Below are 27,198 nucleotides of genomic sequence, written 5' to 3'. Positions count from 1 at the left end.
TTGTGATATGGAACCTTGTAGTACAATTTCAGAAATATCCAAACACTTACACACAAGTTATTGTCATGAAACTAGAAAAATGCTTGTTTTTTGCCCCTTTTTTGGCCCCTAATTCCTAAAATTTAGAGGCAATTACCCCCAAAATCAGTTACAGCCTTCCCTTTGTGATATGGAACCTTGTGGTACAATGTCAGAGAGATCCATACACTTACACACAAGTTATTGTCTGGAAGTTACAAAAATGCTTATTTTTGGCCCCTTTTTGGCCCCTAATTCCTTAACTGTTGGTACCATAACCCCCAAAATCAATCCCAACCTTCCTTTCGTGGTATTGAACCTTATGGTAAAATTTCATGGAGATCCATTCACTTAAACTAAAGTTAGAGTGCGAAAACCAACGTCATACCAATATACGACCAAAAAATTTTTAATTTTTGCGGTCGTATAAAAACGTCATATTTTCTTCCAAATAGCGTGTCAAACATCGTTTATTTTTGTAAATTTTTCTTCGTCCGCCATTTAAACTTTTTGGCAAATTATTGTTCAACTACAGATTGGAGTCTCGATTTCATCGGAAACGGACCAGCTATGACCGATATTCAGATTCTTGCGATAATGACTACAGACGCATGAATGGCACAGCTGACAGAAGAAAATTGATCCCAAAAGGAAAAATTAAGCATTCCACACGCATTAACATACTTTTGGTTCGATCTACTTGATTAATGTATATATTTCCATGTATATGCATTGTTTCAATTTATAAATTAAAGTTGCTAAACTCTGGGACTATTACACTAATATAATTATATAATGTCCAAGCTTAACTGTGTTAAATAAAACTGTTAAATTTAAATATCTTTTTATTGAGAACTACTTAATTTCATAAACATGATGACAGAGTAGTTTTTTATTGAATTTTAATTGATATAACAACTTTCTTTTCCTTTTTGATATAAAAAAAAATCTTTTTTATTATTGCCAGATATTTAATTGTTTTTTTCTGACAAGAGGACTAATATGATTGTGCAACTAGATATGATAAAACAAGCATTCAGAAATCTAGTTTATACAAAATAACAGACAAACCTACCAAAAAATTCTTCAAATAATTTACCAAAGAATGTCTTTTAAAAAATGAATTATCTCCCTTTGTACAGAAATATGGTTTAACATAGTACTCTTAACATTAGATATGGTCCAGAGTTATGGTCCATAACTCTGGACTAAATCATCAGACCGTAACAAAATTCGAACTTGATCTATAACTTGTCATGGCAAAACTATATACAAGATATCAAATCAATATCTTTTAGAACGAAGAAAAAAAGTGTGGAAAACTGATTTGCTGGACTGACGGATGGACAGAAGGACGGACAGACGGACAGAGTGCAAACCTAAAGTCCCCTTCGACTTCGTCAGTAGGGGACTAATTAAACAACTTTGAATTTTGAACTGTTACTTAAATTGTATACCCAGGTACAAATTGAACAATATAAAAAAAATAAGATACATATGGCTCTTTGTATTATAGTAAAAACCAAACATTGTAGTGCTGTGAGCGAACGAGCACTTCTCTTTCAAATCTCACTTCTCCCTCTCAGTTTCAAAAAGAGAAGTCACTTCTCCCTATGATTCTGAAGTAGTGTGAGCTTTGATTTGTACAGAATTTTTGTACAAGTTATCAGTGTTTTATGAACAGCTTAACACAAATGGATGATACAAGCACTCAGTCTTTTGTTTCACATATTTCTGTCATATATCCATGACTACATGATACAGTCTAATACTGAGAAATGATACAAAAAACATTATAAGAACACAAAAAGACTTTTTATGGATATGATTTTGGTATAAGGAGAAAAATAAAAATAGAATTTAAACCATTCAGGTGTCCTTATTTCCAGTTTTAGGACAAGAAGAATAGCACTAAATGTTAGGTTGAAGTATATAAATTTGAATTTAAGACATTAAGCTGATAAATTTTAGAAGATAAACTTTTATCATATGGTGCAAAAAGGTACGTGTCAAAAAACTTATAACTTGTACAAAAACCCTGTAAAAATCATAATTTGTACAAACTTGCATCTTGTACACAACATATACAAGCTGAAGCCCCGCCTATCTATTGATTGCAGATGTCAATCTTAATTCCAATGCTTGAGCAAACATTTATACAAACAAAGCAAGCAAGCCATTTAAACCTTTAACTTACAAGCATTAGGAAAATAGCTCTAAAAGTATCATAAATTTCTTCAACATTTACTAGAAATAAAGTGTTTTTCCTAGAAAATCAGCCTAGGAATTTCTTTACCTTTGAAAACAGCCTTCAATCAATTTGTGTGAATATCTTAATTGTCAGAAGGCATGAAAACATGTGAAAATTTTTAGAAAACTTTTAACTAGAAACAAAAAGGTGACAGACTTGTTAAACTTATAAGCAATGTTCTATTAACTATTTTTGCATAAAAAGGGGTGTGGGTATAAGACAGGACCTAATATCAAGATATTGTTCATACTTACATTCATCGTTATTTACTTGTATTTTTTCATGAATTCTCACCCTAGCATCAGGAAATTCACAGGCAATACCAAACCGTAATATTGTAGGATTTTCTTCTACTAATTTAGTTAGCTGCATTTCTACTTTATTTCCTAGGACTTCTGGTTTCTGAAAAAAAGTTTATTGTAAAATCAAAACAAAGAAACCAGACTTGATCTAACTATAGAGTCACATACTTTTCAATATTCTGAAAACTGTCAATTCAGAAATTATTGTAAGGTTCTTATTAATGCGAATATTGTGACTAGATGAGTATCGCAATAATAAAAACTCATGTTCTGAATTTGATACATATATGTGTATGTGGATTTTCTTGAAATCGCAGAAATTATTCTCCCATTTTCTTCCATTTTTCAAAAATCGCAATAATAAATGCACGCAATAATTTCTGAATTTACAGTATAAGCCATTCTTTTCTGCCCATAGTGCATTCGCATTGCGATAGATTTTGAAACATTAATGTGTTGAATTTTCTATTTTGCTTGATGTAGAATCTAAGGGTTGAAAAACAAAAGACAGCCTTTCTAGCTACCGGGTATTTAAAAATATAATGCATCTACTTATTTACTAGATACATCTTTCAGACTTATATAAAGCTCAGCATTAAATAACTGTTGTTCAGTTCAAGGCTATTGAATATAAATGTTTCAAAGAGATATATATATTTTACAAAACCTCATGCATCTTTTCATTAAAATACAATAAAAAATGTTGCTGAGTTCCTGTTTAGCTCAAATATTAGATGATCTAATTCACTCTTATACTATAATCTGTTGTTTTTTACTCAGTTCCATTATCACTCTTTAACTTAGAGTGTTTTGTCCTGATTTAAAATCATGCTTTACTGCAGGGTTTGTTACTCGTGCTGTGCGGATGCAGTAGAATTTCTCCCCGTGCCTGTTGTGTATGCCCTTATATTTTTAGTTAGGGTTACTCCCCGCATTCTGTATGTGCATGTCGCAAGTCAGGAGACTGTAATTCAGTGGTTGTCATTTGTTTTTGTATATAATATTTGTTTTTCGTTCATTATTTTTTACATAAATCAGGCCATTAGTTTTCTTTTTTAGTAATTCTAAGTTTTATAACTGTCTTATTAAGTATATAACCCTGGATCTAACTAATCAATTTTAACTTACCTGATTAGTAATTCTGAATTCTATATATATATAACTGTCTTATTAAGTATATAACCCTGGATCTAACTAATCAATTTTAACTTACCTGATTAGTAATTCTGAATTTTAACTTACCTGATTAGTAATTCTGAATTCTATAACTGTCATATTTTTATTAATTGCCTTCATTATTTCCAGTATAGCTTCACCAGATATAAAATTAGATTCTATATTTAGATTCTTTAATGTTTTGTTGTCTACTAAGGCTTTAGCTAAAGTCTGAAAAAGAAAGGAAACAAATAGGATATGTATTTGTATTTTATTTTATCTTACAACTGCATATACATCTTAAGGTGGTACATAACACTACAGGGAGATAACTCTGTAAAAATAAGTTGAACGTTTTAATAACGATCTATTGTTAAGGAAAAATTCAGCTTCTCAATGCACAAAATTAGTGTTTGTTAAACTGCTATATATCCAATGAAATTTTTCTGATAAAGTGTGTGGTTCAAGTTTTTTGAAATTTTTATATGTTGTCAAAAGGTCAAAGTAAATATTTTGAATACCATGTATGTTTTAATAGGATAGCCCTTTCATAATACAGATTTCTGACAATAAATTTTTCGAATGTTGTACCATTAAAATAAATTTACCTTAGCAACTTTATCTGTAGCTGCTGTACTAGCAATTTCTAACGTCTCTAACTGTGTGTTTGTTTTCAGAGCATCACATACTTCACATAATCTTTCTAGGGATATATTCTGAAATATTGTATACATTGTTAATTCACTATTTCTGAAACTCAAAGAAATCTGAGCAATCCTGTGAACACCTTCATTTTGACCAACCCTAAAATGACAGGTCTGTGTCCTTGTTTTTGAGATGTAATCAATTGAAAATGTGGCAGGAAATTGTTCTCTCCAAATTGGTTCATATATTTAACATTGGCACTTTTTTTCTTTCAAAAACAATGAAAAAATAACAAGGATAATATAAGATTTTCAAAAATGGATTTTTAAACTATATGTTATAAAATTATGAAAAGAAAAGTAGGGGTTAGTGGACAAAATTTGTATTGGTATTACATGGATAAAACTAGAGGATTCCAAATATCTGACAAAAAGTCAAAAACAAGAGTACTCATCCCTAATTGACATTAACCATGATCTCCTTTAATTATCATTATTTAATATTGATGACTCAGTAAGGTAAGGTGCGAGTTTAGGTCATTTTCATATTGGACCTGAAAATAGCATGTGGCCTAGTTAATTTCTGAACTTAACTTACAGACCAGGTTGACCTACATAAGATTGAAAAATTTTGTGCTGAGATCTTTGCCAGTCTCTGATTAATTTATTGACAACAATTAGCAATTTTGAAAAAAATCAGAACATGGCCAGAAAAAAACCACCGACCTAACCATCCTATTTTGAAGTTACCCTCATCCTGAGTTAGAAATGGTAGGTCTTTCTTTTCTGCGTGTCTAATAATTCGAGAAATGTCTAGATAAATTTTGGTTAGAATGATTGGAAATTACGGAGTTAGCTCCCCTTTATTGTTAATTTCTAGTGCATTTCAACCAAATTATATCTTGAAATACCAGAACAGGACAAGGAAAAGAATGTTATATTCGTGCACCATTATATATTTTGAACATAAATTAATGTCAAGTTAAGTGGGTTTTTGTTTGTCATGTTTTCACCACTGCCTGATTCTAGGCAGATTGGCACTTAAAGACTGTATGTTGACCTCTAGAGTTCATTTAGTAATGTATATCATTAGGCTGCTGTCACTGACATACCGTATTTTCCGGATTAAAAAGCGCACCCCTAAATAAGGCGCACGGCCGTTTTTGGGGGTGAGGATTGTTTTTTTTCCTTACATAAAACGCACCTGCATATAAAGCGCACCCTGAAGAAAACGTACATGCATTCTACTGACCTTAGCGTAATGAATGTTCACTCCTTCTTGTAACTCACTCCGTAACATGTTTCATTTTTATTTTCAGATTGTTGAGAAAGTTGAAAGACATTTTGTATATATTTATTTGTTTCATATTAGAATAAATAAATGTTAATAAAATAATTATAATTTTCTTATTGTTTTTATCATGCCAGATTCATTAGTTGTTTTTTGTCAACAATGGCCATGTGTTGACAGCTTGGGTGTCCATTGAACCTTGTTGTTTTGATTAAAATTAGTTCGGTGTTGATTGCTCATTTATTGTTTGAATTGGAATCAAGGATTTTAATTAATCTTGAAAAGTTACCCAAGCCATAAAACTGCCATTGTTTACCTTGATTATGACCTACTTAATTACCTGTACCCACGTGTGAAAACTGTTCACCCATAAGTCAGGAAAAAAAATTATTAAATTAAATCTAAGGAATTTTATTGTTGTTTATAAAATAAAAGTTTAAGTTTTATAAGTAACAAACATTTTTTAATTTAAACTTGGTTGAAAACTACAACAAAACCATTCAGTTTCTGCAAGTCATTGTCTATTTTTAACTGAAAGTGAGATGGGCCACGGAAAGGGGAATTCAAATAAGACGGCGATATATAAATGTCTTAGCATATTGAATTATGAAAATTAATATTCATTTTTTTTATTTCTTACACCAATATGTGGCTACAATATTTCATAAAGATATTTCATTTTGAAACAATAAAACAATAAGCAGTTACTCCTCAATAGTATATCCTGTATGGTACCTCTTTTCAAACAAGCTTATCTTTCTTTGTTTATGAACACTTTAAAGGGTTCATTTCAGCACATGGTTATCACCATCGTCATTAAAAGAGACTTCAAATATTGGAAAGAAACACAATCACTTCCTTTATTATTTCTAAAGAAGATTTTTATTTAAAAACACATTACAACAACATACAATTACATATTTATTGTAAATACACAACTAATATCCTGTATGGTACCTCTTTCAAACACGGTTATCTTTCTTTGTTTATGTAATAAACACATGGTTATCAACTTCGTAAGCCAACAATGAAATAAAGAACAAATGATAAAGTATATATATTTTTATTCATTACAAAATATGCCACATGAACAATTTATCAAGTCACTGCAAGCACTTGACAATCTGACGGTCTCCATAAAAAAAAATCCAGATATATATTTTTTTTCACGCTTGCCCTGAAACTGAAAAAAATACATACACAAAGCGCACCTGAGTATAACACGCAGGGACAATGACAGAGAAAAAAACCTGCGGCTTATTTAACGAATTTAACGGTATACCAAAAGGATGTCAAAATGACAGCAAACAGGGTTTTTCAAACATTTAATACTGTCATTGTTAAATTAAACAAGGGATATAACCCTGAATAGTAAATTAAATATGGACATCCTGCCATCACATTTGTAATGAGAAACAACATATTGAAATTTAAAAGAATCAGATAAGGCATTATCAAGTTATCTCACCGAATCGACATATAGTTCAATTTTCCAATCAATCAAGGCCATAATTCCTAAACAGTGATATGGGGGGTAGGAGGGGTTCTCATCCCAAAGTCCCAAGAAAATAAATGCCAAATCTCCATTTCCCATGAAAATAATGTGTCTGTTCCCTCATCGCGATATAATTAGATGCTGAATTCCTGAATTCCCAGCAACTTAACTTGCTCCCACAAATTTAACAACTCAATCTTGAATTCCAAAAAATTCAGAGAATTCCTCCAGCCCCTGGGGATATAAAAATTGTCAAGCATGAAGACTGATGTTGACATTATTATGTCATAAAGATTTGCTCTCTTACCTTAATATTATTAAGATTAAGGTGTTTAAGACTAGAATCGTTATCTTTCAGCTTCTGTAAAGCCTCTACGACATCTGTTTTGTTTTCTGGTTCATTTGGCATCAGTTTCAGTTCCTGTGCCTTGGCTACACCTGGAAACAAAAAAGAAACTCTTTAGTTAATAAATGTGCAGACACTCTCAGCTTTTATCTATTAAAGCAAAATAAAAATGATAAAAAATAGAGTTCCAATGTCCCCCGCATTGCACATATTTTATCTGTCCTAGTACAATAACAAATAAAATTTTTTTGTTCTTTAAAACTTTTTATAAATTTATATCTAAAGAAAAAGAGGCTTCAAAGCGCTTACAATGCAATTTTTCATATAATTAATATTTCCAAGGGCATAACTGGTAAAATGTAAGGGCAGTTTATTTTTGACGCTTTGAACATATATTTTTGAGGCTTTTTTTCAAAAATGTTGAGGCAGTAAGACATTATTTTCAAGTTTCAATATTATTCTGACAATAATTTGTTTCCCTAAAATTAAGAAGTTGCAAATAACTATGTTTGAGAAACAGCTTGAAAATAACAAAAGCTTACCAGTACATTTACACATGAACTTCAGATGTCTTCCATCCACTTAACCATTATCTAAATTTCTCTAATGACATACCATCTAATTTTGGTAGGTTTTCAAAGTAATTTCATTTTATGCAATTTCTATAATTGGAAAAGTCTGTCTCTTCAATGGAAAATATCCATTTTTTTTTTATCTTTCTTAACCAAGTGTAAGACATTTCCTCCATCATGTCCATTAGGCCTTCATCAGTTCCTAAGTCTCCCTTCAACTCTACACCATTGTCACCTTAGCCACATTGAAATGAAAGAGAATGACTTTTTCCTACAGGAATTTTTTTATCAAAGTGAATATTCAAGCAAACATTTCAGCCTAATGAAACTCTTCATTTGTCCATTGAAAAATATCTAATTCCATTTTAGACAATAAGATTGGAAATTTGAGGGACTTTAATGGAAACTCTTCTGGTTGTTATGAAAATATAACTGTTTGCGTAGTAGAGTTATCTTACATTTAAAAAATCATTTCCCAAGTTACTGCGATTAGGTCATTAAAAAATATTTTTTTAATTCTTGTGATGAACTTCAATTAAAAAGTTTTCAACAGGTCATGTGACTACATCCTACCTTTAAATCCACCGAACTGTCCTGAGATTTCTTCTGTTTCTAATGAAGCATAATACTGTTGTTGTGTTAACATACTGTGAAAACCCAGGACAGCTAAAAACAGCAATATTAAATATATGTTAAAAAAACTATGAAAATCCAGTGAAGCTATCAGGCTATAAATGACAATCATAAACATCTTGACACACACATTAAATTAGATTTTGTGAATTGTATGGCAAATCAAGTTTGTAAGAGTATATTTTCATGTTTTTCTGTCAACAATTCTGATCTTTCTAAAAGATTAAACTGATACAGATGAAATTTATCAGGATTTCATCTTAACATTAGCAAAAATTCACTCGTCATGAAATTTTCCACTTTTCAGTAGGCAAGTGTAATGATAATAAAATAAGACTCATTTTAAAGACAGTTTTCCTCTGTACTAATCCCTTCACTTCCAATGGTAGTTTTGTGGTAGCATGTTGGTTGACCGTTATGGAATATCCGTTTCACAGGTGATAACGGATATGTTCCTAATTTCATAACTACAATCCCGTCCCCTTTCCCCCCGAATGTGACCTAACAAATTAGACTTATTACCAGGTTTGTACTAACATAAGCAACACGACGGGTGCCACATGTGGAGCAGGATCTGCTTACCCTTCCGAAGCACCTGAGATTACCCCAGTTTTTGGTGGGGTTCATGTTGCTCAGTCTTTAGTTTTCTATGTTGTGTTTTGTGTACTGTTGTTTGTCTGTTTGTCTGTTGGTCTTTTTCTTTTTCAGTTTATTTTTGACTTCCCTTTGGTATCTTTCGCCTCTTTTATCTTTGGCAAGTACATAAAATAACGTTCTGTTCCATGTATCCCTAACCAATCAACACACAAGTTTTACCTGCCAAATCTACCAATTCCTCTTCAGAAGCTTCCTTTAACAGGTCATCCCATTCTGTGTCTTCTTTAGCTTCATCTTCTGTCATCTTTTTCTTTGGTTCTTGCTTAGGTTTAAATGCTTTTCCTGTTAGAATAGTAGATTCAATTATCAGAATTATGTGTTTACTATAAGTATCCATTTACATTTACAGGCAAAATCTTACACTCTATTTGAAAGACCAATTTCATGGTTTAATAGATATTTTCAATCTTTCAGTTTCTGTGCTTGATGAAAAAACACTTATCTTCTCTGAAAATCTTATTAAAAATGAAAAATCTAATAAGCCGCCATTCAACTTTCTTTTTTTTTTTTTTTAGCTGGGTCACACTGTTTTAACATTTTTCCATAAGTTATAATAATCATGATAATACAATGCTTTTATTACATATCTCAAGTTAAAAAATAAAATTTATTTTATTTTGGAAATATTGGAAGCCATGCTTGGAAAAGTATTCTTTTATATTGATATGCATGAAAAATGTGGAAAAAACATCCTTATACTGTAAACCAACTAAATTTCATGAGCAACTTATTTTCGTGGCTTTGGTGAGAAGAAAAAATAATGCAAATATAAATGGTCACAAACATGTAAACTTGGATTTTCCTTGATATGAATATATCAAATCAGAAAATCGTGAAAATGAATTGCTGTAAAGTTTGATAGAAAGAACTATAAAACATGAATAAGTATTTGCAAAAATATTAAAGTTGGTTAACAGAAATTACCGGTATACCATGCATACATTGTGATAGCAAAAAAAAAATGAAAAGATTACGCAAGTCATTTTGTTTGGACTTCCTATGACATCCAATACCCTGTATGATAAACGGTTTTAGCTGAAAGACCTCTATCTGCCATTCAGTGGAAGACCATAGAACAGTTATTGCCATTCTGCAACGATTAATGAAATAAACTGTAGACACAGAGATATTTCTCACCTTTTTGTAAATTTGATAGTATAATGCAAATATTGAATCCAAATAGCAATATTTAAATATGTCAACTATGCAAAACATTTAAAGTCAATGAACAATGACTTAAGGTGCAGAAACAAATAACCTCCATGGAAATGAGAAACCCACTGCTTATAAAACTGCATACCAAATACAGTACCATTGACTTATCATAACATGCATAAGTGATCCACTTTACACTAACCTAAACTTTAACTTGTAAACAATGTTAAATTTTCAAAGTCAATAACCATGATAGGGGTGGGGCCAAATAATCTCCATGGAAATGAAGACTTGCAAATACTAATACCATCATTGACTTAACATTAGTGGTTCCTCTTGAACTGATCTAATCACAAACTTTAACATGTAAACTATGCAAAACTTTCAAAACCAATAGATATGACAGAGGTGTGGAGCCAAATAATCTCCTTGGAAATGAGATGTGCCAACTCTTATGCATCTGCATACCAAATATCATTGACCTTCTTCTAGTGGTTCCTCTTAAACTGATTTAATCACAAACTAATATGTATATTAAATATGCAAAAGTTTCAAAGTCAACAGACCATAACTGAGGGGACTGGGCCAAAAAATCTCCATGGAAATGAATTCTGCCAATGTTAATACAAGTGCATCAAAATATCATTGACCTACCACTAGTGGTTTGCCTAAAACTGACCTAATCACAAACTAATACATGTTAAGTAAGTAAAAGTTTCAAAGTCAATAGGCAATGACTGAGGGGATTGTACCAAATAATCTCCATGGAAATGAAATGTGCCAATGCTAATACCACTGCACACCAACTATCATTGACCTACCAATAGTGGTTCCCCATAAACTGACCTAATCACAAACATTTACATTGTTGACACTGCTGCCTCCCTCGGAAACAGCACACCTAAGTCACGCATTTTGACTACATCAAGGCGAGACAAAAATCACTGCCATTCTGATATTCACTATTTCACTGTTCACTTTCACTGATAATACAAAATTGAAAGCTAACATCAAGGCAAGCACCTTAAAATTAAATTTTCCTCTTGGTCAGATCAGGAATGTATACATTGTGGATCCATTCTATTATCATGGTAAAATTTGGTTCAGAATATTCTAAAGCTTTTCATTTTTGTTTCAAAAAGCCATGAAGAATTTAGAATCTGTTGATGATCTTTAAATTTTAGTTTCCCCCGCAAATCTATAAAAATTGCAGGTATACCCAAAAATACAATGAATCCACATAAAATGGAAAATCGGACTGGATCTTTGTGGATGGGACCAGATCTTTGTGGATCGGACTGGATCTTTAAGGATCAGACCATACTATACCTTCCGGTACCACTTTACCTTTGTATTCTTTTCCTGAGAGATAGGAACAATGCTACTTAAAACTATGTAGTTATATAATAACAGAGTTTAATTCAAGAGTAAATGGAATTTTTGGTATCGCATTTGTTCACAAAATGTGTATTTATTTATCATGTTTATTTGTTTGTTGTGATTAAAAGTAATATGTATATACATATGTATGAGCATAGATTCCTCCATTATTCAGAGTATTTTTTCAGTAAAAAATTGGACATTGCATAGACTTGGATTGCAAAGAGGATACCAAAATGAACTGTAATGGAAACGATAAACTTGAATGTAACCATTCCATTGCAACAGAAGCCGGATACCAGGAGACGTTGCAACAGAAGCAGGATACCAGGAGACATTGCAACAGAAGTAGGATACCAGGAGACTTTATACATGGACAATAGCATATTTCTTCTGTTTATTTGTACACCTGTATTTATATAGCAATATTGTGAATTGCTGCATACATTTTTTTAAGTGCAATTAATGAATTAAGGGGTACCCAACACTTTGAATAAAATAGATATGGCTCGTTTAATTTTCATTAATTTTGACAAAATATTTACTTTGACCTGTTGACAAAAATATAAAGATTTCAAGAAATTTGAACCACACAATAGACTATTTTCATATTACAGACTTTTGACTCCGGATTATATAATTTGTCGACTGGTTACCTTGGACATCATGGTACCAAGTCAGGTAAGAGCGAGCTAAAGAAGTAAAACCAAGCTTTCAATCGGTACAATTTTTGGGGAAAATTACCTGGTTAATATTTTTTTTTCACTACAAAATCATCGGAAAACAGTTAACTTTCCCCTCAAATTACACCGATTATATGTTTGATTTTATTCATTTTGGTTGCTCTTACTTGACCGAGTACCATGATGTCCAAGGTAACCAGTCGACAAATTATATAATCCGGAGTCAAAAGTCGGTAATATGAAAATAGTCTATTTACAGGAATAATTTCAATGGATATATAGCAGTTTGACAAACACTAATTTTGATCATTGAGAAGCTTGATTTCTCTATACTAACAGTATCTGATTAAAGCATTCAGTTGATTTTTAGGGAGTTAACTCCCTTAGGTGTTTTGTACCCCTTAATACTGGATCCTCAGATATAATTTTCTGTGTTTTGGACCAATTTTGTAAAGTTGGCCTTTAATTTCCTTCCTACCCTTTTTTTCTCCAACATATGGTTTAATCAGTTCCCAGTCCTTTTCATTTTTAGCCTTTTCCTCGAGCCACTTGAGTAATTTCTGCCTGCTGAAGGGACCGGTAGCAGTTTTGTCTGTCTGGTTCTTCATTCTTTCAGATGGGGGTAACAGTGAATTCTGAAATGAAATACAATCACTATTTTATAGCAAGAAATATTCGAAATTCTAACTGACCAATCACATTCAAGTAGTTGTAGATATTCAAATCTATTAACAACCATTGAAGATATCATTGTTAAAATTCAATATTATAGTGCAATTAGCAAACAAACACTTCTCTTTTAAGGCTCAACACTTATTCATATCAGTATCAAAAAAAGAAGTCACTTCTCTCTATGATTATGAAGAAGTCAGGGCTCACACTACTTGAGAATCATAGGGAGAAGTTGACTTCTCTTTTTGAAACTTATAGAGAGAAGTCTATGTCTATGAATTTCTTTACTTATAAATGAAAAATTGCTATTCATGGACTTGGTAAAAATAGAAAATTGCTTATTATGAAAGTGACTGAAAGCGACTATTGTGAACACCCAGGCGACTAGATATCTCTTTTGATGGTCGGGAAATGAGCAGTGACGGACAGGAAAGCGACTTCTTCGCCCCAGTTGCCTGCTAGCGTAAGCCCTGGAAGTGTCATTCCTAATTTATCATGTTCATAGTTTTTTTCTCTCAAATTCTATTCAATAATCACAATAATTTTGAATACAAATTATGCATATACATGTAATTCATGATATTGTTTCATCCCTAAAACTAAATAAATAGGGTCCTGATAAGAACATTAAGCTTCTTCAACAAATTAAGACCATTTTTGTTTTTTACTGAGCTACTACAACATGTACAAAGGTATAACTAGGAGCTGTGGTGGCTGACATTAGTAATCTGAATACATAATACTTTGACGTCATAATACACATGTTTATGATCAAACAATTTTTGTGAATTTCATGTTCAATCAAAAATGTGACTTTTTATTGATTTCTTATACATGTGCAGATGCTGACATTACAAATCTTAAAATAGATAAACCAATAATACTTAAACCATTCATAATGGAAATTGGAATACCCTAATAAAAGTATATTCAGAATATTTCATTAGACATACATAGGTTAATTTATATACATTTTTTAATATATTGATATAATTACATTTTATATTACATAATGTTACATTACATTAGTACATATGTTTTTTTTTCACCATTTCAAAATCTAAGGAATCCTATATTTATTTTTCTGAAAATGTATATTTTAAAATATTGTGATTGGTTTTAAAAGTCCTAACCATATACAATTGAAAACCAGTCAACATTGCAACATGTTTTCATTTACATGATTAAGGTGTAAGAATAAATTGAAAATACCCAAAATGGTAATAATAGATTCTGAAATGGCACATTGTTTATGCTATGATTTAATGTACATTTCAACCTTCAATGTACATGAACACTGTAAATTAAGAACAATTTTTCAGCTATTTTTGTTAATGCAAATATTTTAAGAGGATATATTACACAAAAATAAAATCTTGCATTTAAAATTTGGATAGCATCAACTGCATGCAGCTTTTTCTCAAATACCAATAATTTATCTCTCGTTTTTATTGCATCGTTTAAAAATCACAGCAATAAATGCACATGTCATACAAAGTTTTGAATTTACAAGATATGCAACATCAAAGGCCAAGATTTGAAAATACTTTTTGTAGTTTTCATGAAACTTCAAAATTGTACTTTATTTGGCACTAAAATGTAAAAGGTTGAAAGTACATTGAAACAGATAGCATAATATTTTTATATATACATTTTTACCTCTAAAATAAGGTGAGGGCTCTAAAATAATATATAAGAGAATGCTAATCAATTGAATATACATGTGCAATAATAATTAATACACACAAATGAAAAATGTATTTAATTGTTTGTGTCAGTCAGTGGTAATACTTCAACAAGTAATTCTATAAACTTGCAGATGTAAATAACTTTTGCTTGTATAAGCAACTTTGTCAGATAAAATTTGTTTTCAAGGTTTGAATTATCTCCCCTTATTCTTCAAAAAAATTAACTTATGCTCTTCAATTTCATTCTTCATTTGGACTTTTAATTTGTTGATTTGAGCGTCACTGATGGGTCTATTGTAGATGTAACTTGTGTCTGGCGTACATTAAAACTATACGCTTGGTATTTTTGATGAGTTTTTTTTTATACAAGTCATTTCTTTTACAACCTCTGTAATTCTAAAGATAAAGATGACATGTTGATAAATCTTTAGTTTTATGCATTGTATTTATTGGCTTGTTGTTTATCAATCCATCTTTTTTCTTAGGACATGGAGTTCATGATGTTGTTTGTCTTCCATCTACTTATGTTGCCTCTTATTGTCCCCTCCTCCTCCCCCCCCGAAATATATACGGTAATTCCTCTGAGAAATTTGTGCCAATATTTTTTGTAAATCTTTGCAAAATTTAGCATTGAGTTAATTGAAGATTTGTAAGTCCAAATCGATCTTCCTAAAAAAAACATTTATAAAAACTTACATCAGGGTCAAAATCTCCATTTAATTCCTCTAATTCTTCAGCAGTAAGCTTCCCAAGGAGGTCATCAAGATCATCTAAGCTTATGTCTGGTACCACACCCTTCAAATTAGGGAACTCTGATAACTCTGGTTGCTCTGACATCCTGACTATCTATAAATATACAGATATATGTGGCATAAGAATAAATATACAAATATGTGTGGCATGAGAATAAATATACAAATATGTGTGGCATGAGAATAAATATACAAAGATATGGGTCATGAGAATAAATATACAAATATATGTGGCATGAGAATAAATATACAAACATATGGGTCATGAGATTAAAACTCTACACATTCATGATCAGGACACGTAAAAATTGTTTTCCCACTTTGCATAAAACTTAACTAGATATATAGTCAGCTCCTGTAAAACTCACAAAATCCTTACTGGGAAATAGATTCTCTCACTTTGAAGTGCCAATCTGCCTAAGAATCAGGCATTTGTGAAAACATCATAAACATGACTTGTTACCTAAAACCATCTCAACTTCATATAAATTTAAGTTCAGAATGTATAATGGTGCGCTATATAACATTCGTTTCCTTTTCCTGTTCTGGTATTTCAAGAAATAATTTGGTTGAAATGCACTAGAAATTAACAATTATGGGGAGACAACTCCGCAATTTGCTATCATTCTAACCAAAAGTTATCTAGATATTTCTCCAATTACCAGACACGCAGAAATGAAAGACCTACCATTTCTAACTCAGGATCAGGGTAACTTCAAAATAGGATGCTTAGGTCAGTGGGTTTTTTTCGGCCATGTTTTGAAATTCTTCTAAATTGCCTGATTCTTAAAAAGATTGGCACTTAAACTTACATAGGACCTTTGACCGTTTTTGAAGACTGATCAATGAGGGTGGTAAAGGGGGGGTGCTTGCACGGAAAAAACGTGAAATAAGACATAATTTCACGTTGAACGTGAAATAATTTCTGTCATGAACATTGCACGAAAAATAAAGACTGTTGTGAACCTTTTGTGACTGAGTCACTGTCTTCTTGTATATAGAAACTCTCTGTTTTACTTGTTATTCCCGATTTAGTATACACATTTATGATGTAAATGGTTTACGGCTTTTAAAAAAGTATTTCTTGACGATCCCTGCCAAGTATTTGAATTTTATTTGATAAATACCGAGCACGCAAAATAAGCATTTGAAAATCACGATGCACGTAAAATTAAATAAGCAGAACACGTTGAACGAGGCACCTGTCTTGCACGACTGAACGTTAAATAAAAAAGTAAAAACACGTTGAACGTGAAATAAAAAACGGCGATAACCTCTAGCTGTAATTTGGTTTTTTTTGTGTTGTTTGTTTGCTGTCTCATTGATGCATAGTTAGTCCCTGTAACCATAGTAACTCACATCTCCTTTTGTTCATACATGTACATGTACTTATATATATTTTCAGGTCATTTGCATTGAATCTATAGATCTTTCAATAACTGTAAATGTATAAAAGACACTAGACCTGGAAATTTTTTACAATTTGTCAAGGGTCCAGTAAGTATCACTGGTTTGAATTATAATACACATGCACCATACATGTAGATAACCTAGCATATAATTTATGTCTTTTGTGTAACTTTGAACGACATTAATGGTATTAAAGTACAGAATTTACTTAAGAGTAATGGAGGTTGAGTGTTTAATCCCTGACAATTGCAGACAACCAATGTCAATGATAATTAAGTATTCTTTGACCTCAGCTTCTAAACTTGTATGATGTCTCTATACTAAATTCAGTAGTAATATTTTTACAACTTTTTTTTCATTAGTAATGGTGAAAAATTTGGTGAATAAATAAAATTGTGAAGATAAAAACATTGTTCTATATTTACTTACATATTAATTTGATGTTAATGTGTTCTTTAGTTCCACAAAATGCCTTTTAAAAATATTGTACTGTTTTTTACCAATTCAATACTCCTTATTCTTTACCTGAAAAAAAGGAAACTATAATGAAGTCTGTTGGTGTATATAATGTATAATATAGACTAGCATGACTAAAGCAGTATTTTGTAAAAATAGACCACTTTCGAGTTATGTCCTTCACCAGAAAAGTTTGTCAATTATGCATGCCTGATAGACATGATAGAGGGAAACGTCTGTATCCCTGCACTATTGAAGTTCATCAAGTGTCTTCGTGATCGTCATTATACAGGATCAACTAGAAATAATTGTTGTTTTGTAGGTACATAATCACGATTCCCTAATGACAGCAGTGCTGATTATCAATTATAAGAATTTAATTTGCTGAATAATTCGTGCAATATAGCATCATATTTTTTCAAACGCTCGCTCAACATGGGAAGGAAGTGACTATGCCCCTAAACGCACGAATGATGTTCAATAAAACCAAAGTTTTCGACGGAAATGTAATGAACTCAAAAGTGGTCTATTGGAACATGGACTTTTATACCCAGTATCTTTGACATATGCTGTGGATTCATAATTATGTGCTGCTAAAATGCATGGAACTAATTTTTATGGATTTTTAGGGTCTTAGTGAACATGAATTTTAAGTGTTCAACCTAAATGCAAACTTTCGATAATCTATAAAAACCAAGAAATCAAGTGTCCAATAAAATACAACTACAAGTATTCTTGAATTCACAAAAAACTGGTACCAAAGAATAAAAATAAATCCATAGTAAATAATCAGCAAAAGTAGTGCAAATATTACAGGGGTACAGTAATTACCACCCCTAAATTTTCCTTTCTTAATTCAAAAGATTCCAATTTTTATATGATCATAAGAAGTTCAGATCAATTAAATCTAAACCCAATTTAGGGGTTAAAGACCTGCCTCAATACTCCTTTTTTTTAAAGGCTGAACTAGCAAATACAGATAATTTAGCATGTTGGATTTAAAGACGTGTCTTAATTCACATGTTTAATTAAGATTACTTAACTTATCGGCGCTAAGACAAACTTTCAATGTATATATTCTTAAAATACAATTTTTGATAAATATCAAGAGCATTTTTTTTCATTAAATATTCAATTTAAACCTGTATGTAAATAATTTACCTGTCCATCTTATAATCCCCCAATGCATATATAACATATATATACCAGTATACAATATATAAGTATATACCCAAGGTAAGTAATAAATAAACAGCAGGTGATTATAGCTTTTCCCTACAATTGTAAACGTCAACACTAGTTTATTTGTTGACTAAAAGGCCATGTAAACAAACTAGGCATTTAAACTGGTGAAATCTTCATCATCATAGAGTGTGACCAGAGATTATTAAGATTTGAGATTTTAAATCTTAAAACAATAAGGTGTTATACAGTGTACATGTAATGGAGGTTTCAAAGGGTTATCTTTTTATGTATTGAAAAGTCAATATTTGCCTTGTTTAATTAATATTTTTAAAAAAAGCACTGTTAAGTCATGTAACTGCATGAACTGTAAGTCTAAAAGTAATTTTCAAATGGCAAATAAAGGTAAACAAAGGATATGTAAATTCATGATACAAAACTATAGTACCTTCATTGTTAATTCACTTTTTTATTTCACATTCTTCAATATTGCTTTATAGGGGACTCCACCCTTTATCTTATATAAACGATTGAACATAAAACAACAGGTGCAATGGCATGACAGAGTACTTTCTTAAGGTCATTCAGTAGTTCAAACAAATGGGATTACTGCCATTCATTTAATCCTATTAGTTCCAATAGTCATGTCTATATATGGAACTAGTAGTAATTGATCAATTTTTGGTGTTTAACAGCACTTTTAGCACTATTAATTTAAGATATAAGATGTGGCATGAGTGCCAATGAGACAACTTTCCATCCAAGTCACAATTTGTAAAAGTAAACCATTATAGGTCAAAGTACTGCCTTCAACACGGAGCCTTGGCTCACACTGAACAGCAAGCTATAAAGGGCCCCAAAAATGACTAGTGTAAAACCATTCAAACAGGAAAACCAACGATCTAATCTATATAAAAAAGATACAAGAGAAACACGTATGAACCACATCAACAAACAACAACTACTGAACAAAAGGTTTCTATTGGCTGTATCATGGAGACCAGTTTTTATTGGTGGAGGAAGCCAGAGTGCCTGAAGAGAACAACTGACCTTCGGCAGGAAAACTGGCAATCCTTGTCAATTAACAGTGCTTGGCAGGTGTGGGTTGGAACTCAAAACCACAGAGTTGACAGGCTATTGTACATTTAATGAAATACTTAAACAACTCAGCCGCCCAGGCCCTAGAAGCAATAAGTGAGGTAAATTTCAATGAGAAAGCAATAACAACACAAGTTAATAAAATATCTCTATTTACTTAAAGATAAAAATACAGTCAACCAATGATGAACAAGCACCTCAACATTAACATGATTAAAATAATTGTTCTTTATTTTCCCACAAATTATGGACCATAATAATACAGTCATGACCGCTCAAAGCATTTTGAAGCGGTAAATTCAGAAAAGTGCTTTGGACGCATGAAATTGATAAAGTGATTATATAAAATTGCAAATGGAAACGGGGAATGTGTCTAAGAGACAACAACCCTACCAAAGAGCAAAAAACAGCCCAAGGCCACCAATGGGTCTTCAACACAGTGAGAAAATCTCGCACCCCCGGAGGCAGGCTTCAGTGTACTAGTTCAGAGAAAATGAACGTCATACTAAACTGAAACAAATTAAAATAAATGGGGAATGTGTACATGGGACACAGATGATGCCCCCGCTTGCATATAACATGTAAAACGTTATAAAGGGCCATAACTCAAGAACTGTAAAAGTGACGCTACCCAAACTTGATCTTGATCTGAGTTTTGTGGTAATAAGCATTGTTTATAAGTTTCATAACATTTAGTTGATGTAAACTTAAATTAGAGAACAGAAACAAATATTTCAGCAATTTCGAGATTTGTAAAGGGGCATTACTCTAGAATGGTAAAAGTGATGCCAACAAAATTCGAAATGATCTGTGTATTGTGGTAATTAGCATAGTGCATAAGTTTCATAACATTTGGTTAAGGCAAACTAAAGTTAGAGAACAAAAACTAATATTTCAGCAATTTTTACATTTGTAAAGGGGCATAACTTTAGAACAATGAAAATTAAATAGTGACACCCACCAAAATTCAAACTTGATCTGTGTTTTGTGGTAATAAACATCGTGGATAAGTTTCATAACATTTGGTTGAAGCAAACTCAAGTTAGAGAACAGAAACAAAAAAAACAGTAATTTTTTCATTTGTAAAGGGGCATAACTCTAGAACGGTACAAGTGACGCCACCAAAAATCAAACTTGATCTGTGTTTTGTGGTAATAAACATTGTGGATAAGTTTCATAACATTTGGTTGAGGCAAACTAAAGTTAGAGAACAGAAACGAAAAATTCAGCAATTTTTCCATTTGTAAAGGGGCATAACTCTCGAACGGTAAAAGTGATGCCACCAAAATTCAAACTCGGTCTGTGTTTTGTGGTAATAAGCATTGTGGATAAGTTTCATAACATTTGGTCGATGCAAACTAAAGTTAGAGAAGGGAAACCAATTTTGGGACGTACGGACGGACAAGGGTAAAACTTAATGCCCCCTCCGCTACAGTGGGGGCATAAAAACATACAAGACTAACAAAGGCAGAGGTTCCTGACTTGGGACAGGCGCAAAAATGCGGCCGGGTTTTACATGTTTTGTGAGATCTCAACCCTCTAGCCTTATTTTAAGGTCTATTCATTATCTGTCCTGATATTGCTATTCTGCAACAAAGGGGAAATAATTGAGAAAGGGTAAAATATATTACTGTGGATTCATTATTATTCGTTATACCAATTTACCGATTAGTTGTTTAAAGGTAAACCACAAATTTAATTGAGCAAGGAATTTTGTATCAATTTTTTATAGGCTTATATGCAGACTTTTGGCAAATCAATGAAATTAAATATCATCAAATATACAATTTTTCATCATCCCACAAAAATTGCTACCCACAAAAACAAACAATTCTACAGTATTAATTTTGTTTAATTTCATGGTATTTTCCCTTCGTTCTACAGACTTCAAAATTAAGCTACTTAACATAATCTCAGGCATTTATTTTACTTATAATTACTTATGTAAATTTCAGATTTTATTTTATTTCAGTTAGAAATGCATCTGTAAATGCATGTTGACAAAGTGCACTCTATAGACGTAATTTTATACAAGAAGGATACGTAACAATTGTTTTTTTTCTATTTGGACTTTGACATTGTACAGGCTATTTTACTCATGGTAAGTCTTTTGCACACATTTAATATTTTTAAAACAGTGATCAAGACAATGTATCTTGCAGGCATCCAAGGAGGTTTATACTTGCAATCATAAATACGGATGATACAGGGAGGAGTGAATTTAGTATGACTTTCATTGACTTTTGTTGAGATGTCCAGTAAAAAATCATCAAAAAACATGAACAATCAGAGCTGTTATTAAATAATATATATGTCAAATGTGTGTCAGCAATTAGATTTCATTTTCACATATTTATTAAACCACCACATTCTAATTTTAATGACAGGCACCAACCATCCGATTGTTAATTGAAATAACTCTCTTAGTAAAAAAAAATCAAAAACAATTTCATGTCAAAATTATGTAAAATCAACATACATACATGACATATATTCACTAGCACGTGCTTACAGATTCCTGTCTAGTGTTTTGCACTAGCCAATATAATCTATTCTTAGTTCCAAACACACCCAAATAATCTTAATTACACATTATATCAATGATTTACATATTTTCTATAACAGAGAACAATAGTCTAAGATGAAAACAGGTCACATTGTAGTATTTTTTATTTTTACATTGTTTTGTTAAGCATGTAAAGTATCACAAAAATAACTAATTTATCCTACCTGAAAAACTGATCAGAGACTGATAATGGATGCCAATTTGACCTCTTACTTGCCAAAAATAATCAGTTGCTATGGTAACAGAATGTAGCATGTGTGTGATATAAACATGTAATAAACAACATGTTGTTTACCTCTGATTAAGTAATCTTGACCTTCATCTAATCATCTTATGTATCATTAACACTTAATCACATTTTTATGGGGAAACCTGGAAAATGGAAATGCCAAAAAAAAAGAAACAACAAGATTTACATTACCAAGGTCATGAAGGACTTGAATTTCTCAAAAAAGATTTCAGATAATTAGCAAGATCTGATTGTATCAAATCTTTTTCATTATTTTCTTTTTGAATAAAACAAAAAAAAATATAGATTTGAATGAACATCTATTTTCCTGATATATTACAATTATTAGACCAGCCCTATTTCATGTATTTTTTCTTTCAAAACCAAAAATAAAATTTTACTTTGTACAATTATATTATTTCAATATTAAATAACTCTTTTTTTTAAGTTGAATTATTCAAGAATTGCACACATTTTTAAATGCTACCTTTTAATTGGAATTATAATATAGCAGCCATGGGTTCAACATTTAACATGTTTAACAATCTTTTTTGGAAAATTTAAGGAAGTTTTTAAATGAACTGTTAAGAAAACAATATCGTTTAACTTTTTAACATAAAATTATTTGCAATGAATGCAGTACTAGAATTGATCAATTAATTTGTGTACAAAAAAATAAAAATTGCCTTGTTATGGGCATGTATTATTATCATGGCTTGAGTAAATTTTCACTTCTATGGCCCATTTGTCAAGCCATTTTACTTAAAATGGAATTTCATTTACTTAGATCACTAAAACAATGACTTGTGTTTGTTTGGAAATTATCATTTATCATTATATATATAACCATGAATCAAGTTGACAATATGGTTGATCATCATTGTATCAAAACAACATATAAATGTTTTGCCAACAAGCATGACAAGGGACTAGTTAAAGACAGCAACTTGAGACCAAGTAAACCTTCGCATTCATATTGATGACATTGTCATCTCTAATTTTCAACTGTCAGTAATCCTTGACTGGTAAATTTTTTCATGGGACTCACCAATTTTTTTAAAAACACCATTTTCAAAAATGTTGAGTCCAAAACCTTACTTACCATCTCAAAATCCCACTAAGAGTTATTGGCAATGATACTAGCTTATCTAAGGTGTCAAACTTAATGTAAAAAAACTTCTGTCATATCAGCATAAAGCATTATATGTACTGAATTCAGTCCTGGATTGTCCGCATTTTACTCCCAAATTAAAATTGCTAGGCAGGGGTGCAGATTATGGAGTACGATAAGCAAGAAATAGGGGAAAAACATGATTTCTCCATGTTTGTAATTGAACTAGTAGAGGGCACCCAACATTGTAGACTAGCAAAACTAGATAAATATAATTCATTTATGACTAAAATCTCTTTTTGGTTGATTGTCTTCATTTTCATAATCATTATTATTGTTTACAGTATCTCACTATCTTCTATAATTTTTTCCCAAAATGAAAAAGGGTAAGAATTTACATTTAAGGGCAATAACTCCTGTAAGGAATAGACTAATAAAATTGAGAATGGAAATGGGGAATGTGTCAAAGTTACAATTTCGTCTATGTTGATTATTTTTGCCATTCAGTTTTTCTTTATCAGCCAAATTTTCACAAAAAATGAAATAAATGGTAAAACAATCATCAAAGGGCAATAACATCTATTGAGAGTAAACTGACAATTTCCATAATTTGTTGACTTGTTTGTAGATCTTCTCTTGTAGACCATCAGTGTTCTCCCCAGGATTTTTGGATAGCACCAGGGTAACGCGTGTGGACTTCTTGGTAAAATATTTCATGCAATCAGTTGTGTCGCGTCGCACCACTTAGCTCTAGTTACTGTAGTTATTATGTCTCTTGTTTTGTTTTAACACTGTGGTACTGTGTTATGTAGACATTGATTCAGAAAATTATTGGTAAAATAGAAGTAAATAAAAAAAACAGCTTGTATACTTTAATATTTTTTTTAAATAAATAAATTATGATTCATAATAAAATATTCATCTGAATTTAAAGTAATTAAATCTTTTATAAAATCCAAAATCAATAAAAATAAAATATCATTCAAACGAGAACAAAAATGTTCAATTTAAAAAACTTTCTAGTTTCTAGAAAAAAAGTTGTTGTATGTGAAAGGATTCCTGTCATAAGAAGATATAAAATTAACAAGAACAATTGCAAATATTGTTTTATTATTTGAACCAGTTTCTATCTTAGATTTTAATAAAAAGAAATTTTTCATAAATTTTAGAACATTTTGCCATAGATTTCATGTAAATATTAACCTTTCTTGTCTTTGGTGATAATCAAACATAGATACAGACTTAATACTGCCCTAAAATCTAAATCTTTATTTGTCATGAACCATTTAAAAAGAATTCTTAAATCTATAAATTTATCTTTGGTCTATATATCTATAAGTAACCATATTCAATGTAAACAACTAAGTCTCCCTATTTTCCCGCCTAAATGACAGGAAGTAGATATAAATAGATTTAACATGTGCTTATGGATAAAATTGGAAGATTACTTCTGTTATTCATTAATTATGGATATAGATATCCAGTTTGAAGGTACAGTCATGCATTTTATTTATAAAATATAATAGATTGCAATTAACTGTAAATAAACTTGAATATTCTACGTGAACTAACTGGGTCATGTGATATGTACAGACAGATACTACAGCTTGAAACCCGACTATCATGCAATAACGGTCATAATTAAAGATAATATTGGCCATGGTTTAATCAGAGACATATAATACTATAATATAAGAATTGGGAAATGTATAGTTGTCCATTATACGTAATGAGCCACCATTATGATGTACAAAAAATGTACCTATCGGGTCAAGACACTGTTTGTGTACAAAGTATTTGCCAACTTGTCACAGGTCAGTGCTTGGGTGGAGAGTGAAGCCATAAAATAGTTATCTGTGATCATAAAGTTATGTTAATTAAAACACAAAAGAATCATGATACAAGTGTTAATTACATCGATTAAATCCAATCAACAAGGTTAACCTCATAAGGTAAATCGATCACGTGGTGTAAACAATCTGTGTTGAACTGGTTTGAACTGGTCAAATTTCACCTGGAATTTTATAACGCACGGAAAAGATTTAACAAGTCGTTTAAAACTTTACCGATTTACGATTTTTTAACTGAAAATTTTAGCACCACGGAGAAAAATTATACATCGCGGTAAGAACGATACCACCACGGTAAAAAATTATACATCGCGGGCCCGCGGTCCTTTAAGGGCCTGGGGAGAACACTGGACCATTTCTGCTATTTTAATTTCTATCTATCTAGTATAGTATTTTAAGATGACAGGCAAAACATTAAAAATCGGTAAAAATTGTCAGCAATATATAACTGATATACTTATTTGTAGATCTAGTCTTGCAGATCATTTTTGATATTTAAAGTTGTTATCTTAATCTCTTCAAGATAATAGACAAAACCCCAAAAATTGTCATTAAAGGGTAATAACTACAATAAAGAGTCAACTATTCTGGCAATATTGACTTATTTGTCGATCTTGTTTTGCTGATAATACTTGCTATTTAAAGTCGTATGAAATGAGTTTCTGGTGATTATAATGTTCAGGAAATTATCGAATCAATGCATACATACATGACATATATGATAGAGATTTTTGTTGTGTTTTTTCAATTTTGTCCATGCATTCCAATTACAAATGACATGAATTGAATGAATTAGTTAGTTAAACTTTGTTATAACAGTTGTTAAACGATTTGGTGTATTAAAATTTTTCTTTGAGTTCTTTCAGATCATTCGATTGATAAGCATGATAAGTATAGATTATCAGTGATTTTGCTAGCGCTCGTCATTTTCGTCAGTACGAAACGGTTTTCAAAATAACGAAAGTATTTCAAATCTATTTCGTTACTTAAATTTGGAAAGCATAAAAATATTTTCGCATGAAAATACTATAATTCTATCTGTCTTCATGTTTCTGACAAGTTTATAACCCTCAGCTAATTAACGTTTACAACAGGTGTTATAAGTTGTGATTACAGGTAATCTGCTTATCAGATGGGTCACTAATCCGTTAATTATAAATAAACCTTATAATAGACCATCATAATTATTTTTCCAAGTAAAATCAGTCAGTCGGCATTTCAATTTCAATATTTCTCAAATGACCACAATTTGCAATTCTTTTATCGTAGTTTCGTCATTGAACAAAATTGTTCCTCCCCGGACAGTTCGCATTTCAATTTCAATATTTCTCAAACAATCACAATTTGCAATTCGTTTGTCGTAGTTTCGTCATATGAATGTATTTTTGTCATATTTGCTATATCTGTGATTCCTGGTTTAAAAAAAATGGAACCCAACTTTTGTTGATCAGGAACAATGAGGAATGTCCCCTTAAAATAACTGAAGTGAAATTGTGACATAGATTTCTGAATCCTTAACATAATCTTCATATCTAAGCACCACATCAGTCAAATCATGCAATAACTGCCTACATGTATCATACCTAAGTCCTTCAAAGATGT

At 31.2% G+C, this 27,198-nt stretch overlaps 1 protein-coding gene across 2 annotated transcripts in view; it reads right to left on the bottom strand.

The window, feature by feature from the left end:
* Positions 1–22,611, bottom strand: part of LOC127721938 (tropomodulin-2-like) — a 34,220-nt gene extending 11,609 nt beyond the window's left edge. Inside the window, exons 1-10 of one of the 2 annotated variants that reach the window (XM_052228785.1) lie at positions 22,571–22,611; positions 17,534–17,629; positions 15,639–15,788; positions 13,061–13,217; positions 9,524–9,646; positions 8,648–8,740; positions 7,464–7,594; positions 4,335–4,442; positions 3,814–3,957; positions 2,524–2,671 (exon numbers count right to left, since the gene is read on the bottom strand). In XM_052228785.1, the coding sequence (XP_052084745.1) occupies positions 2,524–2,671; positions 3,814–3,957; positions 4,335–4,442; positions 7,464–7,594; positions 8,648–8,740; positions 9,524–9,646; positions 13,061–13,217; positions 15,639–15,779 (1,045 nt within the window). In that variant the 5' untranslated portion in view covers positions 15,780–15,788; positions 17,534–17,629; positions 22,571–22,611. Of the gene's footprint in view, positions 1–2,523; positions 2,672–3,813; positions 3,958–4,334; positions 4,443–7,463; positions 7,595–8,647; positions 8,741–9,523; positions 9,647–13,060; positions 13,218–15,638; positions 15,789–17,533; positions 17,630–18,721; positions 18,758–22,570 lie in introns of those variants that run through there. The other variant, XM_052228786.1, reaches the window with a different exon arrangement.
* Between the last annotated feature and the right edge of the window lie 4,587 nt (positions 22,612–27,198).

This window comes from Mytilus californianus, unplaced genomic scaffold, assembly GCF_021869535.1.
Source record: "Mytilus californianus isolate M0D057914Y unplaced genomic scaffold, xbMytCali1.0.p SCAF_12, whole genome shotgun sequence".
Classification (NCBI taxonomy): Eukaryota; Metazoa; Mollusca; class Bivalvia; order Mytilida; family Mytilidae; genus Mytilus; species Mytilus californianus.
Note: the sequence above shows the minus strand (reverse complement) of the source record. Positions and strands in the feature narration are given on the sequence as shown.